The sequence below is a fragment of the Candoia aspera genome, chromosome 1 (assembly GCF_035149785.1).
Source record: "Candoia aspera isolate rCanAsp1 chromosome 1, rCanAsp1.hap2, whole genome shotgun sequence".
NCBI lineage: Eukaryota > Metazoa > Chordata > Lepidosauria > Squamata > Boidae > Candoia > Candoia aspera.
The window spans coordinates 103,995,690-104,015,923 of NC_086153.1; the positions used below are offsets into that span (position 1 = coordinate 103,995,690).

Here is a 20,234-nt window from a genome sequence, read left to right on the forward strand (position 1 = left end):
CAGGGATGGCCATCTGCAGCAGCCATGGAAATGTGCCTTCTCTTCACTGCCCCCCTCCCTCCTGGCATTCAGAAAGCCTGGAAAGACCTAGCTATTCAAACAGATTTGGGGAGGGGGGTCATGTGGTGGTCTCTCATGAAGGATACACAGGCTGCAAGTTTTCTCAGGATGAGAGCTTGTGGTCTCTCATGAAGAATGTAGGAAGAATGCACAGACACAACTTCCTCGGGATGAGAGCCCCGATTCAAGCCGTAAGCCCTCTTTTATTTTCCCCCAGCTAAGCAAGTGCACTAAAACAGTAATTCACATAGCAGAAGGCTGATTGGTCTAAATAGCAATGCATACCTCATGTAACCCCCCCGATAGCCTCCTGGCACAGCTCAGGTTACAGCTCGTGTTGCCTTGTGAGGAAAGTTTTTGCTACAACCTTATCCACTATGGAAGTTCAAGGAAGGTTCAATGTAAATAAGCATCTTGCACAGCTGTCGTGGTTTGCCAACCAACAGCATAGCATACAATGCTCTCTACAGGGTCAGAATTATACTTGTGTCCCCCTGGCAGTGGAAATGGTTTTGAATGGTGGTGGGGCTGACCATGCTTTACTCCAAGGGTCTTATCAGTGTGATTTTTTAAAAATAGATTTGTTTGTGGTGTCCTTGGTATTCTGGTTTTAGCCCATGTTACAAAGGGGGAGTTGCTCATCTCTTTGAATTGGTTGTGACTGGAGCAGCCTATAAGCCCTGTAAAATAAAGGAATATTCAGCTAAGCAGGCAGATGGTTTCTTCACCGTTTGACTAATAATTTCATGTGTATTAAAGTGCTTCTTTAAATGCTGTTGTCCAGTTCCATTCAGGACTTGTAAAAAATACACAGCTGAAGAAAAAAAAACAGTTTAACAATACCAGAAATAAAAAGATGAATCCAACAAAATAAAGGCAGTGATAAGTTCTCTCGATAAGAAAAGTAAAAACAAAGGTTTGCTGTCCAAGATTGGTCGGCTTTCCCAACAAAACATTACAAAATTACCTTTCTTAGAAGAATTTTTTTGCTGCAAAAGAGAAAACAGAAGAGGTCTGTTTATGATCTGATTATGATGATGCCCTGTAGGTCTCTCAGAAATGAACAGAAATATAAAACAATTTCACATATGCAGGCATCTCAACAGCTTGTGGACAATATTTTCTGTTTAATACTGTATTTGCACACACACACCTCTCTCAGAAATGAAATTATTGTGTATGTTCCTCTTCCATAAACATAGCATAAAATTGGCTGCAGCATCACCTTGATATTTCTAATAAAGAAGCAGAACTCTTGGATACCCACACCTTCCAGAAGCCATTCCGTGGGTGTCTTTTATTGGTAAATACAGAGATAAGCTTCACCTATCCAGGGCTTTGAACCTCCTTTGAAGGAGTCATTTAAATTCATTTGCTACATTTCCATGCCGCACAAGATTCCTGGAGCTAAAGAACTAGAAAGAAAAGGATGGTATATGATCACATTTATTTAGTTAATTTATATGGCAGCTCAGCTCACAGATGGTGACTCTGGGTGGCTTACATAGAATTAAAACAGAAAACAAAAAATAACCAACCAGGTAAAACAACAGAAAATACAAGACAACGGAGGCCAACCCAGAATCGTAAACTCAACCATTAAAACTCAACCATTAAAAAGTGTGTCCAATACTTTGGCCCAATACCCAGGGGAGCAGCCAGGTTTTTCAATGCAACTGATGCACAAGATGGCTCCTCAAGCAGGAGCCAAGAGTCCAAGAAGACCTCCAAATGGAAGGTCGCCAGATCTGGAGGTTCCTAAATCCCACAGCAACTTGGTCTTGCTAGGATTTTGCTGAGTGGCATGCGCTTGCTGAGTGTCTGCCAAAACACTGTGTATCTTTCATTTAGTGGGATACAGGCAACAGTACGTTGGCTTGCAAAGTAGTCTCTTAGGCCTTAGAGACCTTAGCTTGCATCAAATAGCATGTATATACACTTGGTGTAAAATGGCTTTGGTTGCATTTGTGGCAAATTCCCAAAATTCTCCTTGCTCTTAGCTAGAATGTTGCATTTGGCATGAGTATGATTGCCTATATTACTAAATCGCATTCTGTGAAAGTCTAGATTTACCAAAGCTGTGTAGGGTGGTAGAGGTCAGTAAATATGGGCTCATCTAGTGACAACATATGTTAGATTGTGACTTAGAATGGAAGAGGAGTAAATGATAAAGAGCATGGATTAATCAATTAAATGAAAGAAACAAAAATAGATTTTGTGTCTGGAAAACTAAGGGCTTATCTGCACTGCCCAGTTGCCCGGTTAGCAGGCAGCCTTGTCTGCTTTGGCTGTTATGCTTCAATACAAATACGAACCCCAGCAGTTCACTGGCTACTTCACAAAGGCAAGAATGGCCCTCTCAGCTGAATCAATGGTTGCTATCTGTGTCTTCCAGAACACCTTTACCAGGAATGCTGTAATAGTACAATGGTTATAACACTATTAACAAAGAGAAGGTTGCTGGTTTGGAACCTGGTAGAAACTTTTTTTAATTACTATTTTTATTTTCCTGAGTTATTTATTTTTCCCTGTGATATTTTTTTAAAATGTTGCAGAGTTGCAACATTTTGTCATTTTTCCAGTCGCTTGGGGTAGAAGGATTTAAACCCTCAGATCCAAAGGGACACTTTCTACTTCATGACTGGGAAAATGATGAAACGATGCTATTACAGCATTCTTGCTAAAAGTAGCTCTAAAAGATATTAGAGGTGAACAGAGTAGTAAGATGGAATTTATTTTGAATCTGGTTGTTGTGCCTGTATGGGCACTTTGATGCTTTTAACTTTGTATTTAAAAATTCTACTTATCCCTTCCTTCCTTTCCTCGCTCCCTCCCTCTCTCTCTCTCATATATATATATATATATATATATATATATATATATATATATATATATATATATATATATATATGTCCAGTAAGACCCACCCACAAAAAGGAACAGGATTGGAAACTGCTTTCCTAAAACAAGAAAAGTGGGAGTAGGACATCATCAAGAGAATTGTCCAGTGGGTGGATGTGATAGTCTTGTTAGGACTGAACACCAGCAGACTGTTTCATTCTGGACAGGATTTTCTTAAACCAGACTAGAATCAAGCTGCCATGAGCACAGGGCAAGAGCAGCTTAAGGATGCAGCTATGTCCTAAGAGAAAGGGAAGGATGTAACATATCTGAATGAAGATGATCTAATATTCTGGAGTTGATGAATACATGCAGGGAAGGTTTAATTATGAATGAGAAAGCTAAAATCTATGTCAGAAAGCATGAATTGTTGTCAGCTAGGATGTAGTAGACATTTACAGTATGATAGTAAGATTCTATAGGCTGACAACAGCTGTATGTTAAACTCTAGTGAATAGTGATAATGCCAGGGATGAGTTTTAGGAAAAATGTGCAATGTTCTGAATGAATATGATGCAGGAGAAAAATTATTTTGCTACGTAGCATCATTGGATGAGTGTGAACAAGGTGAGAGAGCACAATAACCATTCAGAGACCAAGGAACAAATGAGAATGGTGACTGTTCAGTGCACGTCTGCTTAGAAAAATCTGTTTCAAATATGTAGTTTAAATGTAAATTTATTCATATGTACACATATAAAAAAATATAAAAGAAAATACTGATCTGATTGTTTATGATGAAAGAGTAAGAGAATTAGGGGAGAATACAGGGATGAAGAGAGGTTCTGTATATGAAACAACCACCATTTCTTGGATAGTGTGAAGAATGGATTTTGGGGGAAGAAACGGAACAGGGAAGAACCTAAAACAAAGTATGACTGAAACTAGAATGACCACAGGAAGAGACTGAATCCTCTGAAAAAGTATGAATGGAAAGGGTAGGTAAGGAGAAAGGATCTGGAAACTGGAACAGAGTGAAAAGACTGATGCTGAAGGACCAGGTTAGGGACAGATCATCATGGAGAAAATGTAGCTATGTGGCTGATAAGAGTTGACACTGACTTGATGGCACATTGATTACTTATCAATCAATTACTTATCAGTGAGCGCCATGGAAGTATGTGACATAATGCTAATAGGAAGTATAAAAATAATACTTGATAGAATTATAAAGTAAAAAAGAACACACATAGTTGCAAAAAATGCAGTCAGAGAGAGCAAGGAGCATTCAAGAATAAATAAGGCAGAGGAAAAGCAAGGTGATTTTAATGGAACTAAAAAGATTATTTTAGAAGTGGGTGAAAATGGCCAAATACAGAGCTTCAAACAGAGTGAAACGATTTGAAGTGATGAAATGGTTTGGTATGAAACTAAATCAAATTTGGTTACATTTTGTTTTCTTAAGGCTTTAATTTTGGGGCTCACTATTTCTTATTCTGCACACTGCATAATGTTGCTTACCCCGGTGAGAAAAAGTGTGATAGGTATCTGCATGGTATGTAATTTATGGTAGATTTTGATTCTTCAGCTGGAGGCCTAAACAGCTAGCAAGACGAACCGGGTGCTGCAAAATGTGTCTATTGGGGAAAAAATAAGGATAGACTACGGCGTGGACTGGAAAGGCTCAACGGTGGGAAAAGTCTATAATATTCAGCCAAAGGCAGCTTAAATTTCAAAACACTGAGAGGCGCCCCCTGTGGGTATTGCCATGTCATTCTCATATCTTTCCTGGTTGTGTCTGCTCTTGGCGCAGACACAGGACCTGCGCAGGATAGACCCAGAATCTGGCCTCTACCCACAGGACTGCTGTTTTCAATAACTGTGCTGTGCACACGAAGGACCAGAGAAATGCATGGCAGTCCTGAAACCCGAATAATTAGTGCTATCTTAAATATGTCCTTTGATCTGAAAATAAAACCAATATAGAAAACAATTTACTTGTAAAGTTACTGAACTCTGAATCACATAATAAAAACAAACATAACTGAAAAACCCACATTAATGTACCTAGCATATGTGATTTTAAAATGACTTCAAACTATCAACAAAAAATTGCTTAGAACTATAATTCCTAGGCACTAAATGACATGACATTCATATGTTTGAATGCATGCTTTACCATATACACATGAATAAATCAGCCATTTGATTTTTTCAATATGAGATAGCCTTAACAATACTATAGTACTATCTATACTGAGATGTATGAAGCAACATAGAATGGAACTATTAAAGATTTAAGCAACAGAAGATTTATAGAAAACTAACAAGTGTCAGTATTGCATTATAATACTCAGTTTTATCCTGCACATACCAATATTGTAAAAATAAATGCTGAAGTTGTAGGTTTTGTTAGGTATTGGTATGCATTTGGATTTAGCTGGACCTCCTCTTCTCTTCAGAAGCAGTATGCCACGGGCCTAATCAAACAAGGGCAAAGCTTCACCAAGAAGCAAACCACACAACAAGGCATTGTAAATGATTCAACTTGGTAGCGTGCTGTAGAGAGGCAGGGGCCATTTTGCAAACAATTACCACAATCCTCCAGAATTTTAAAAAAACTGGATCCACATCCCCAGAATTTTTAAAGATTAGCAGTAATAGTTTTAACACCTTTAGATGCTACTAAAAATTACAGTCGAATCACTCCACTAGACGGATTATAAAAGTGAAGGGATTCTGAGAGGATTAGCCAATAAGAGAGGACAGATCTTGACTTCCAGACGCGCAATCACGTATCTCCCTACCTACACATTCATGAGCATATATTCTGTTATAATAACTTGCCGTACAAAAGTGGAAATGTATTTTATAAGTACAACAAAAAACAGCCCAAAAGCCTTCTTGATAAATTTGCTTTAACCTCTACGATTTCTACCCTGCTCACCATAGCTTTGCCTTTGAAGCACGATCATGGTGCACTCAGTTTATAAACAGAAAGCTACCTAGTCTTATAAAAATAAATTCAATCTGGTAAAAAAAAAAGCAATATTAAATATTAGATTGTGATTCTTTGCTAGGTTTCTCAAATGAGTCCAGCACAGGGGCGATTTTGATTTCCAGCATTTTCTCTGTGGTTTCTCCATACGCAGGTGTAGCTTGCTCTTTCTGCTTCTCCTTTGCATGCACCCATGGGATAGCACATAATATAGTTCCTCCAATAAAAGGCGGGACTCCTGCTAGGTAGAATGCCACATCGTAAGTGCCTAGGTGATCCCGTAACTTCCCTGGAAAAAGAAAAAAAAATAACACTAAGATTAACACTCAAACAAGCTAGATAACTATCTGTTTTTCAGCAGGTTTATAAAATTGGGAAGTACTCCTGAGTTAATTATACCTACAATAATCATCCAATGTAGGTCTTAAAATAATAGAAACCTGGTAGGTTAATGAAGCATTTCCTTTCTTCAAAAGAAGACTCACTAAGGGGAAAAACTGTACTGGGTCAAATACAACTTATGCTTAGTGAACTGATGCTGGAAGAAGGAGCATAGCAGTGATTTTCTCCGATCCTCTTCCCCTCGTAGTGTCCAAGTAAACCCTTTTACGCTGCTCCAGAAGAGGAATAAGAATAGATAAGGAGAAATTCTGAGACATTTTGCTTTTCCCCAGCAAGAAACCTTCACTGGATCCCAGTTCTCTCTAGAATCCTACAACCGTGGAGCTGGAATAGCCCATTTAGAGACAGAAGAGAGATTTCCATTCACAATGGGGAAAGTCAAGGTTGAAAGGTGTGAAACTATCAGGCTGTGAGATGGGGGTGAAGCAAGAAAGAGAAAGTGTCTCGAATTCATAAGGTTGAATATGAGTAACAAAGGAAAATAACCAAAAGGGAAGTTGGAAAGTTCCCGAAGGTCGATGGTGCCTCAAACTCATGAGAGAAAAAAGGGAGTTAGCCACAGGTGGTGAACGGACCCTGAACCTTGAGTGTATGAAACTAAGATGTGGGTGTTTAGATAAGATTGCTTAGGTTAAGAATTTGTAGCTAATTGTGTAGAATGGCTGGCTAATAGAAATATGTGCTTGAGTAGAGATAGACTTTGAAACCTCAAAACAAGGATGAGGGAGGATCTGCAGAATCATCCCACAAACCCATAAGTTTAGAAGATAGTGCAACAATGTATGAGATAATGTTGCCTGCTTGGAAGAAAAAAGGAAGATTGTGAGCTGAGCCCTCGAAAGAGGGGGAGGACAGTTAGGGTATAAAGGTTTTGAGCTAGCTTTGTTCTTGGTTCTTTTCTGCACCTGCATGGAGGGAACCTGCCTTTGCAAATGCGTTACAAATAAACTCTTTTCTCTGCATCATCAAACCTTGTGGATTGGAATTCTTTTGGGAGTGTTTTTCCCGCTGACAATTTGGCGAGCCAGCCAGGAGCCTGAGGTTCGGGACCAATCCAGAGGGGTTGCTATGAGAGGGTAAGTGGCCACCGCTTCCCGTTGTTGAAGTGTCCCTGTTCGAGACCCCTTGGGACCGCCTGCCCAGGTTCCTATACAGAGCGATGATCCAGAGAAAAGAAAAGAAGCCCGACTGTTGGAGCAGTGGGTAGAGAAGACCAACCGGTTGGAGGCCAACTGATCGAGGAGGATCGGTTGAGCGTTGTCCAGTCGTAGGCTCTGACGAGAGCTGGAATAGGTGAGTTGTAAGGCTTGTGGGAGGACGTGACTGGCCAAGGGACCCTTTGTGTGGGTGGTTAAACAGTCGCAGTTCCTGCTGGTAGCTGTGAGAGTCCGGTGCCTCAGGTCGGCTGTAGTGTTCCCTTGGGGACGGGTTTAGAAGAAGTCAGACTTTAAAAATAGCCAGCGTCTGCTGGGAGTCTGACAAGATCTCGCTGTGAAAGAGAGGGCTTAAAATTCGCATCCAGCGCGGGCTGGAGTCCTTGGGGCGAGATCAGTGAGAAGAACGGTCAGTCATGGGGAAAGAACAGAGCAAACTGCCTAGGAGACTGGAGGCTGGCAATGGAGGAGCATCCAGCAGAGGGCCAGATCCGGATGTGCCCTTAGGACTGGTTATAAACCAGTGGAGCATGCCATGGCTGAAGAGGTATACCAGAGGAAAAAAGAAGGTGAGGATGATTAAATTGTGCACAAAGCAGTGGCCAAAATACCCATTGGTCGATCCTGAACGTCCCTAGTTTTGGGATCCGAATGGGATGTCCGATGGGTATTGGATCACTCAGTTGAAGAATTATGTGGAAGGAAATGGTCTCACGGACCAGGTGCCTTATGTAGAAGTCTGGTAACATGTGTCTTGGGAAGGGCCAGACCCGCCCACAGGCATTTTTGTAAGTAAAGAGAACAGCAGCGATGAGGAATGCCTTTTTAAACTCGTCTCGATGTCATAAGTTGAGGTCGGACTTTAAAACTAGCCAGCGCTTGCTGGGAGGCCGGCCCAGTTTTGCCCCTAACAGTCAGAGGCTTAAAATTGCTGGAAAGCAAATCCAGCGCGGGCTGGAGTACTCTACCTTGGGTGTAAAACAATCAGAAGGTCGAGAGGGGCTAGTGCTGATCAAGGATCAGGGTGAGAGAAGGCAGTAACCAAGATGGGCTGAGGAGAGTATAGAGGATTTCTTAAAGGAAACGCAGAAAATCTATGTGCAAGGAGAAACAGAGAAAAATGTAAGCAGAAGGGCAGGATCATGGTAGCAACAATAAGGGAGGTTGTGGAACAAAGGGAACACAGCAGGACGCCGCCACTCAGAGATGAGGAAAGTATAGGTGTGGAAATGGCGGGGAAGAAGAGAACCGGTAGAAATCAATCCTGGGAGTCCTTCAGGACTGTCAGAATTTGTATGAGTATGTGAAAATGTTTTCCGTTTGTAGGTAGTTGCCTGTATGTATATTTGCTGAGGGAAATGGTGCAGAGTGTGTGTGTGTGCTCATGTGTGTGTGTGGCATGGGCATTTGTCCTGAGCTGAGGAGAGAAAGTCTGAAGAGGGAGAGAAAAGCTATGTGAGCTTGTCCCTTAAGGAGTTAAACGTGAGTCTGTCCCTTTCAGGAACTGAACTCCTCCGCAGTGAAAGGGGAATGCTTCAGGTTTTTGGAGATCCATAGCCCTGGCCAGGCTGCGGGTCTCCCAAATTTTTGGCTATGCAATCCTGTCTGTTATTTGCTGTGAATGGAGGGACATGGGATTTGATTGTGCCATGTGTTCAGTGCTGTGAGTAGGTGACCACTTTAATTTGTGTGGAAGGGAATTGGGTAAAAGTGAATTAAATAAAGTGAAGGAGAAATAAGAATGAACTTGTGATGTTGAGATGACTTGAGAGAAAGAATGCCTATGGGGTGGTACACAATTTTGGAAAAATATGGCTAGAGAGGGAACTAAAGGGAAAGAAGTTTTTCCCTGTAATAACACCACAATTACAGGAGCTTAAGTAAAGTTATCCTAACCCCAGAGGAAGAAGCAAGCTGGATTACCCATGGGGCAGTAACAATAAACTAATGTTGCCAGAAGGGATAGAAATAGTAACTAAACCAATTATGCAAAGGGTATACCAAAGGTCACACTGAGGAACACAAGCCTTGTGTTTTGTGTTGTTTGCTTAATTCGAATTTGGAAACGAGAGCTGAGGATTGGCAACTGTATGTGGATGGAAGGTTGGATGGATGAAGTGTCAGTGATTTAGTTGAGAGTCTGTGGATTGGATTGATGCAAACCCACAATCCAAGGTGGCAGGATATTCAGACTTCGTTATCAGTCTTCCTGACACTGGAGGAACAGAGGATGGTTATTGAAATAGGAAAGGAAAGAGAAAGGTTGGGGGAGGGGTGCTGGCAGAGCCCATAAACGAACAGGGTGTTTGCAGGGCAACCCCAGGAGGAAGAGAGAAAAAGAAAGATGAAATGCCTTGTTTTTAGCTCAAGGTTTGCGGCCCCAAAGAGGGGGAGGCAGGGGGAGTTCTCGGAAGATTGGGTCGAGGAGGTATTCCATGGAATGGAGGGCTCGGGAAACAGACAGGCGCGGAAAGGACCTGGAGAGACGCAGGCTCTCTGGGGAGAGGAGTTGAGTTAAATCACAATAGGGCAGTTGAGTGTGGATTGTCTCCAATAGGCATGGGAGCGGCTAGATTCATCTTGATGGGAGCTATCGCCCTTTTAATAAAGCATTCCTTTCTCCTGACTGAGAGGCAGGGAGGAAGAGCTTCTGTGTTCTTGCAGGGCTGTGGTGGATTGCATGTGGCAACAGCCTGTTGAGGCATTGGTGTGCGGTTTTCTTTTTGAGAGCATTTGTTTGTCTGAATGTGTGCGTACATGTAAGGTTGAAAAACTGTTTTGAGTTGTGAAAAGAGAGTTGAGAGATTGTGTGAGTCTATTCTTTAGGTTTTGTGTGTGTGTGTTGTGATTTATGTAATTTGAATGCATATGATGGGAAAGTTAAAAGGTTTTTGTCAATCCTTTCCCATTTGTTTTGTTTGTTCTTTAATTGTTTGAGGAGTATGTGTGTTTCATTATTTGCCCAGTCTCACCCAAACTTCCCCCCTTACTGTCTGCCTCTTGCCTGCTTGTTACAGGCTTGAGGATCCAGATGAGGGGACAGAAGGGTGACAGAGGGGAGGGGCAATGCTTTTACAGAAGATCCTTTACTCCCCCATCTTTTTAGGATTCTTCCTTTTGCAGTGCCTTTACACACATCAGAGACAATCTTTTAAGTTTCAGAGATTTCTCTTTCTGCTGTAGAAGGAAATGATTATTCCTCTTGTGAAAGCGGGGGGATGTGGGCAGTTTCAGAGAGGCAATGACTCAGAGAGGGGGGGGCACCCCTTTGCTCTCACAGCTCCACTCTGCTCTGCCCCTGGCATTCCAGTTTTAGAAAAGTGTGTGTTTTTATAAATTTTATATGGATTAAATTTTAATCACTCCTCAACATAGCACATGATGATAAAAACAGGAGACAGAGAGAGGAAAAATTTGGACAATATATGGTTTTGGTAGAGCTTCCATGGACTGGTATGATCTATCTGAATTTTGTTTTTGTTTTTGTTTTTTGTTTCTGTTCTAACAATTTTGGCTATGGAAACAGTCCAAACACTAGATGGGCTCTTATGTCAATGCTTTATTTTTGTTGTTCTTGTTTTATAAGTTTTGATTTTAAGGAAGTTATTGGGGAATTAAATATTGGCATTAAAGTCTAAAAGTCTTGACCCAATTTTGGGGGTTTTGGAAAAAAAAAACTTGTTGTTTAAGCAATTGGGTCAGGTGGCGAAGAGATGGCCAGCCTACTTACTTAGGGTGGTATTTTGCTAGGGCAGAAAAATTAGTTTTATCCAAAGCAGTGTTTAGATAAACCCAAAACTACACCTACCAATCTAGTCACATGGGACAAACGCTTTAGGGGATTGTGTGTCTAGAATATTTATTTGTCCTGGAATCTTTTTGAAAGCCAAACAGGTGTGTGTGAGAGATGTGTGGTATGCCAAAAGGACAACCCAAAGACCAACCAGGTTCAACTCCAGGGGAACCTCCAAAAGGGGGTTGGCCCAGGGGTGAACTGTTTCTTAGAATGGGTGAAAGGCTTTCTTTATAGGCTAAAAAGACACTTGGAGAGGCTAGGACCAAAGGCAGGATTAACATGGACACAAGCCATTTTAGTGACAATACGAAGTCTCTGGATTGCTCCTAAGAAAAGACGAGGAGTCAGTCCATTTGAGATGGGTGACTCTATCTTGGATTCTTAGTGGAGAAGTAGGAGACATGCATGCCATGGGGAAGAAATTTGTCTGCTAGTATTTGAAACAGTTATCTGCGCAAGTCTTGTCCTTGTCTCCCTATCTACAGGAACACAGAGCCCTACTGTTGGAACAGCAGGTGCATCCTTTTAAGTCTGGAAATCGAGTTAAACCAGACGGAGGGGAGTCGGCAACTGAGTTGGGAGAAACCCTAAAGAAGACACTGGTGTTGCCAAATACTGCTGGACACTGGACTGTGCAGAAAAAGAAAAATGCACCTGAACTTTGTCTAATACCGTGTAGTTTTGATGACCATAATAGTCCCTGGACCTGGAAAAGAGTGTCACAGGGTTCAAGGAAAGCTTTAAAGATGTACTCAATTTAAAACAATAGGGAATTTATATTTCCATATGAAAAGGGATTAGGGTACAGTTCTGAAATCTAGCTTACCTGTAGTATGGAACTACGGTAAATCCACTGGTTTGGATTTGTTAGCCTTATGGGATGGTGCCTATAACTCACACCATCCAAGAGATAGAAGCTTCAGTTAAACGGCATCATCAACAATGGGGAAATGAGAACCTGGAAAAAGATGATGATTGGAGCTGGCTATGGAACTGGCTGCCAGGGTTTGGGTGGATAAAACAGCTTTTGTTTGTGATTATAATCATAGTTTGTTTTTGCCTTTTAATTTGTTGTTATATTCAATGTGCACCGTTATGTCTTCACAGTTTAAAACATTGTATGATCACTATTATTATTATAGTTGGATTAATTTTTATGTGTTGTTGTGTACAATGCTTGCCTGCGTGTATGCAAGTAGGGAAAGACCGTTGGCATAAGTGGAATTAGAAAGAAGAACAGATGATGCTGCTTGAATTCGAGACAAAGTGGGTAGAAAGAAAAGGGGGGGATTGTGAGATGGGGGTGAAGCAAGAAAGAGAAAGTGTCTCGAATTCATAAGGTTGAATATGAGTAACAAAGGAAAATAACCAAAAGGGAAGTTGGAAAGTTCCCGAAGGTCGATGGTGCCTCAAACTCATGAGAGAAAAAAGGGAGTTAGCCACAGGTGGTGAACGGACCCTGAACCTTGAGTGTATGAAACTAAGATGTGGGTGTTTAGATAAGATTGCTTAGGTTAAGAATTTGTAGCTAATTGTGTAGAATGGCTGGCTAATAGAAATATGTGCTTGAGTAGAGATAGACTTTGAAACCTCAAAACAAGGATGAGGGAGGATCTGCAGAATCATCCCACAAACCCATAAGTTTAGAAGATAGTGCAACAATGTATGAGATAATGTTGCCTGCTTGGAAGAAAAAAGGAAGATTGTGAGCTGAGCCCTCGAAAGAGGGGGAGGACAGTTAGGGTATAAAGGTTTTGAGCTAGCTTTGTTCTTGGTTCTTTCCTGCACCTGCATGGAGGGAACCCACCTTTGCAAATGTGTTACAAATAAACTCTTTTCTCTGCATCATCAAACCTTGTGGATTGGAATTCTTTTGGGAGTGTTTTTCCCGCTGACAAGGCTGAGGTGAAAGTTCACATTCTCTTGGGGATGGGAGGGTGAAAGAGAAACATCCCAGGATATGTATCTGGAATTCAGAGACTCAGCAAAAGTTTGCATTAATTCTGTCGTTTTAGAGTTTAGTCTTCAAAGCTCACTGAGAGCCAAAAATGGTCTCCTGAGAATCGTGCCATTCTCAGCACTCAACCTGGCATGCCCCCCCAGTGTGTCTCAGGAGCTGCACTAACACCTGTCTTTAATACTCCTAAGCGTTGGCCAATACTGAAACCATGTGTCATCAGTTCAAGGTCCTATTCTACTGTCTTTCAGGCATGATACGTGGAATCACCAAATGTATGAACTGAAAGAAATCTTGTACGTCAGGCCTCTGCTCAGTACAGAAATCCACTATCCCATCCAGAAAATCAACTTCTCTGCTTAACAGCTCTTGCCAGTAAGAAATTCTTCAAAAAAAAGGAGTTGCTATTGATTTAGAATACCAGTAACCAGGACTCACATTTTAGAAACTATTTTCTCTCTCTACATGGTAATAGGTGTATTAGATGAAGTATTTAAAAAACTAACGTGCACTCTTAACAGGATATTCTATGCTTTTTAAATTCACTGTGCCCACCTCAGAGATTCTAAAACTGAAAAGGCTATAAAGTAAAATAACTTTGATTCAGTAGAGGCAGTCTTTGCTTATCAATTATCTGGTAATTGGGACCAGAATTTTCATCACTAAGTGATGTGGTTGTAAAGCACAACGTGATCATGCCACTTAGCGATGGCAGTTCCAGCAATCCCCGGTTACCATTGTTAAGTGAATCACCATGGGTCGTTAAGGGAGGACCTCATGTGACAGCAACTTCTGGCTTCCTAATGACTTTCCCATTGACTTTGCTTATGGGAAGCTAACAAGGATGGTCACAAATCGTGATCATGTGACCACGGGACACTGTAATGGTTGGAAATCCAAGCTGGTTGCCAAGCGCCAGATGGTGATCACATGACCATGGGGGTGCTGCAATGGCTGGAATGAGGGCCGGTTGTACCACTCATTCAGTGCCATCTTATGTTCAAATGGTTGCTGAATGAGTGGTCGTTAAATGAGGACACATATATACAAACTATAAAAATAGTTGAATTTCAAATATCAAAAGACTTGTATCTATCTGTGAAATAGAACAACGCCATTGTGTGCCTGACAACCTAAGAGTTCACGTTATACCAGAATATGGTGAATTACTATAAAGTCTGTTTATAATTAAATTTTCATACCTCCAGACTTTGAATAATTTCAGGCTGTGTACAACATATAATGCCAGACAAGCATAAACTCATTTATGTTGTTGTTGTTGTTGTTGTTGTTATTATATTAAAATAAATGTATTATGGCCACCTACTCCAAAAGACTCTGGGCAGCTTATGACATATTAAATTATACAGTTAAAACAGTTAAAAACATAACAGCAGCATTATTACTTGATATGCTTTCTACACAATTAATTAAACATTTCTGCCTACCTGCAATAGGTGGACCAACTGTCATTGGTATAGACATCAAGCCCAAGAGGAATCCAATTGCTTCAGAAACATGTTCTGCGCCAACTAACTCAAAAGCAATAGGTGCCATTATGCTAATAAAGCATCCATCAAAAAGGCCCATGATAAGGCAGACAACAACAAGGTCTCCAAAGGAATTGCATAATGGGATCATCATAGACATCAGGCCAATTAAGAAAAAGGATATCACCTATACAAGAGGAAAAGAAAAGGTGAAAAACAGGAAAGGGATTTCTGTTATGGTACCCATTACAAATGATGATTTCCCCCCAAAAAAAATTAATAAACAAGGTTTTATCCAATGCTACATACATACAAACAATCTAAGCAGGATCTGATCTGGCTAATACTTGAATGGGAAAGTATCAGGAAATCCCAAAGCTGTAGAGTAGACTAGGAAGTAAGAAAAATAACCCGAAAGAACGTAATAGCAAACTTCCTTTATGCTGTTACCAAGAAAACTAAATGAGTGTGTCCATATGGTCACCAGAAGTCTATTTGACTTAAGAGAGTGTTATCTTTCTATCTAATTGTGTCCCTTTGCTGATAGAAAGGTCTTCCATCCATGGATTAAGATATCTGTGAACAATGGTTTTCACCTTCCCTTTTTCTCTGCAAACCGCTCTAACAACTTTCAAAGTCTTCTCCAGGTGCCTCAGAGCATCTTTGGAGGATTACATCTGGGTTGCCAGAGAAAGATAAATTAATTAATATTTACCTTCCCTTCTTTTCAAGGAAGCCAGTGCTGGAGGAAAGGGCTTCCCATGAGGTGAGGGAAATAATAAAAACATCCTTTTGTTAACTGTTTATTGCAAGGTATCCAAATTATTTTGTTATATGCAGCACTACTGTTACAAGGCATGGCATACTTCTATGATGTTTTAACATTTACATGGAATGACTGTGAGAACTCATGCAGCTGTCTGGCCTGCAAAGTCATCCAAATGCAGGCGGCATACAGTCCTTTCCTTTGTTTCCACTGGCTTCACTGGGTGACAACTATGGAAGGTAAAGTTCTGCCCAGCTGGACGGTTGTCAGGGCAGACTGTTCTCATCTCAAAGAGATGGAGGAAATGCCAAAACATTATCTACAGGAAGTTTTGTAATAGATGAGGTCCTAGGGTTGGAAAATCTATCAATTTCGATAACGGTGTGCAATTTCCTTTGAATAAGTTGCATTCCCTCTAAAAAGGCAAGGATGCAGTCTGGAAATGTTCTTAGGCTCAGCAATTTTATCAGAGGTACAAATGGCAATGGACCCTTGACCAGGGAAACTTCTTCCATTCTCAGTTGTTTTGGTAACTGGACTCTCCATAGAAAAAACAGACCTTGCTTGGTGATTTATGCTGTGTCACTGACTTACTCTCTTGTTCCCTCCAAGACTAGATTACTGCAATATATTCTGTGTGAAGCTGCCTTAAAAGACATTTTAGAACGTTTAGGTACAGAATGCAGAAGGTTGCTTGTGGGAGCTTGGCAAATGGAACATGTTCCTCTTACTCTGTAGAAACAGCACTGGTTGATGGTTAACTCCAGACCTAATTTGAAATACTGCTTTTAACCTTCACAGGCCTAAGTAGGCAATATGAAGACCAGCCTAATCCCTTCAGGCATGCTCCTCTGTTGAGATCAAACTCAGACCCAGCCCATCATTAAAAGAAGTTGTGCCGAGCCAAAGTACTAGAAACAACCCTACATTTGTGGCTAGATTATTAGTTCTAAAATGACATGGAGAGGGCTTCTTAAAATTTCAGTCTGTTATTACTTATGAGGTCTTGATTCTTCAAACATTTTAAGAAAGTTCATTTTCTTTTGTTTTATAATAAGATTCTGTTCCATTATTTGTTCATATACTATCTTATGAGAGTATTAAATCCTGAAAAGCACCTTATTAATCTTGGAAGTAATGGCTATCATGATGATAAGGATAATATACAAGTAAATTTCACTTTCCTGGGGAGTAGATATAAAAATAAAATCTCCACTTCCCTTGAATCAGTCTTGACTCCTGTTAATTGTATGGTCAAGTTCAGAAATGGTTTGCCTTTACCTTATCCTGGGTTGTTTACCAATATCCTAATCTAACCTACATTTGGAAACTTCCTGGCAGTTTCCATTTAAGTTCTAAGCAGATGTGACCATGTTTAGTTTTTTTCAAGATCAGCCATGGTCAGCTCAGTGCTGCCACCTGGTGTGACCGCAAGGCATTAAAAGTATAGGAGTTATTTCTGCTGAGCTCATCCATACCTAACATTCTGCCCAAACATTCTGCCAGCCCCAAGCCCAATATTCTGTCCATTGTCCCATATTGTTTCTTGTAAGCTTCGTATCTTTCAGATGAAGTAAGCATGTCTACATCTGAATTTATTTTTTAAGAACAAGAACTTTATATAACATTAGATACAAAATGTGTGAGGTGCTAAGATTCAGATACTGGGTTTCAAGGTTTCTGTTAGACAAAGAGTCAATCATTGCTGATCTAATCTTCTTCTGCTAAGACTTGTTATATCCTAGTATTTAAACTTCAAATTAAAATCCAGGCAACTTCTCTTCCTGTTAGGTGAAACTCCAGTGAATCAACCATCTGTGTCTTCCTAATCTTACATACAGTATGAGGAAATGTTTACTCAGCCTTGATAAATGGAATAAAAAGGATCTAGCTAAATGCCCTTTCTTTCAAGTGATCTTGCTGGGACATAAATCTAAAAGTAAGTCTTCACATTTCCATTAAATTTTCCATGGGAAACAGACTTCAAGAGAAACCATTGTTGCATTTCGTTGCTCCATCATGTTTGGGTTTTTTTGCAAAGGCAGACCTTAACATGACCAGAACCTAATGAATCTTAGTTGATCCTAGACTGCAAAAACCACATATCTGACACTTCCCCACTTCCTGTGTCCACATTAACATGGAGGGCATTCACTGATTTCTCAGCATTATTTTTAAACTAAACCAGTGTAGTCTGTAGACCTGACTGTATTGTGTAAATGGCTATAAGATAGATATAAAGGTCTCTCTGCAGTCTGAAATCTCCAAGAGTCTTTCTCCTCTCCTTTGTTCTCTTGCTCTTTCCAGAAGTGGGATTGTAAAGATACTAACATAGATTGAATGAAAGCTTAGATACTGAGACAAATATTTTCAATAGTTTTCTAGAATATGTAGGAAAGGTACTTTCCTTTGTTCTGTGGAGAATATAAGATTTCTCATTGTTCTGGCAACCGTGAATGCCTTACATGCAGCAACCACATTTGTGAGTTGGTCCTGCAAGCAGCTACTTGGGAGACTTCTACCCTATTTATTTCTTATCCCAGTTTGGTAATCAGGATGGTTGATGGTCTTGCCATGACGATAAATCTATTTGGACTCATGACAAGAACAGGTTGAATCCAGAACATGATAAGAAAGAAAGGGCAGAAACCTGATGTCATAAATGTTCAGAGTCTGCCCTTCCCTTGAATAAGAAGGGAATTTATTCATTTGCAATCAATTAACTAATTTTAAATATCACAGTACATGTGAAACTATAGAAGACAATTATACTTATGGAGTATATTTACTATTTGAGATATACTATACTATACTTATGTATAGTTATTTCAATGTTCATTCTGAACAACTTTCTGAAAGAAAGAAAGAAAGAAAGAAAGAAAGAAAGAAAGAAAGAAAGAAAGAAAGAAAGAAAGAAAGAAAGAAAGAAGAGCCACTTTGGTCTAGTGGTTAAGGTGCTGGGCTAGAAACCCAGAGACTGAGAGTTCTAGTCTTGCCTTAGTCATGAAAGCCGGCTGGGTGACCTTGGGCCAGTCTCCCTCTCTCTCAGCCCAACCCACTTCACGGGGTTGATGTTGTGGGGAAAATAGGAGGAGGAAGGAGTATTAGATATGTTCCCCACCATGAGTTATTTATAAAAATAATAAAGGCAGGATAAAAAAATCTTTTTAAAAAGTGCTGCTATTGCAGGTAAGTTACTTTAAAAAAAACCAGTACTTTGTCTCTAGAAAAGAGAACATTTTGCCAAGGTTTGTGTCATCTGAATTAATTGGGGTATATTGGGTGGTGTCTGCAGCATCACAGGTGCCAAGTGTTTACCTAACATTGCTATTTTGTGACCTTTTAAGAAATTCCTTATAAAGATAAGCAGCGAGCAGCTATATGAAGAAACCCAAGTAATCACTTGATCCTTAAAAAAGAAAATTTGAATGCACACAAAGAAATATTCCTATTCCAAACTTTAGGTCTCACTGTCACCTAAAGAAAAAAAAATCTTTTACTCATGTAGTACAGTAATTTAATATATCAAAGTTGATGTTGGATTGAAAATATGTGGCATCTGACAACACTTTCCACCCAATTTTCAAGATCTAGTACTGTATATCTATAGACTTAAATACTTAAATCATGCTATTGGTATGATATGCTATTTTCAGAAGCACTGTTTCATGGGTACCATGGATGGGAACTATGCATTCACAAGAGTATCTCAGATCTACTGGACTGAACCCTCCATGCACTAGATTCTTAGCAGCATTTCAGTGGTCTTTAGATGTCAGACATAACTCTGCAAAAGTTACTGTATGCACTTCTCAAAATATGAAGGACAGCAAATATAGAAGATAAATCCACCAAAGGGTCATATTATTAGCCTGAAGCTTCTAGAAATATATTATTAATAATCAGGTCAGGTTGTGGTAAAATAGCAGTACCTGTAGATAAACCTTTTTTGCACCAGGAATATAATCTGCAATTTTGCCAAAGACCAGCCGACCAATTCCTGAAGTAATGCCAAGGCAAAGCAGAAGTGTCACATCTGGAACATGTTCACCAATACGTTCTTTCACATGTTTTAGCTATTTGGAAGTAGGAAAAACAGGGTTTTAATATAAAAAGAAATTTGTCTTGCATATAATCCATACACACACATATACAATTCTTTAGTTTTAAATCAGCCATATTTTAAAATTTTACTACATTCATACATCTTGTTTAAATGATCATATCTGAGCTTTATAAATTTGAGCCTTTTGTTTGTAAATGTTCCTCCTTTGTTCCTCCATTTGTGATACCCCCAATGCAATGCAGAACCACCTTCAAATTATGGCTTAGCATCGTACCAAAGCTGCAGTCATAATAACCTGGTTTGTATAAAACAGGGAGTTATGACTAATTAGAGACTTCTTGGTTTAGTAACGGCCCACACAAAGGGACAAATAAATGGGCAGCACTCATTGATAAAGTGCTTGTTTATATCTCAGCTTATTACACCAAGATCAGATCATCAGAATGTAGCTAAGGTGCTCTCATTTATAAAATCACAGAACCAAGTCACAACAGATACACACTCAGTGTAGTTCATGAAATGAGATCTTGAAGAAAGTACCCCTTGGTTTGCATTGGCTGACCTAAATAAAGGGTTAGAAAAATGATTCCATCTACTCAACTGAAGATTACATTTATGCAAAGCTCAAGTAATGAGAAAACCAGCTGTGGACTGCTGCCATGTTTGCAGAATGTCTTCCATGAACCAGAATCTAACCAGTGATA

The 20,234-nt window shown here is 40.0% G+C and overlaps 1 protein-coding gene across 1 annotated transcript in view; it reads right to left on the reverse strand.

The window, feature by feature from the left end:
* Positions 1-1,342: 1,342 nt before the first annotated feature.
* Positions 1,343-20,234, reverse strand: part of SLC16A10 (solute carrier family 16 member 10) — a 58,921-nt gene continuing 40,029 nt past the window's right edge. The window contains 3 exon segments of the mRNA XM_063311119.1: positions 1,343-6,188; positions 14,657-14,885; positions 19,397-19,540. Of these exon segments, the coding sequence (XP_063167189.1) occupies positions 5,953-6,188; positions 14,657-14,885; positions 19,397-19,540 (609 nt within the window). The 3' untranslated portion in view covers positions 1,343-5,952.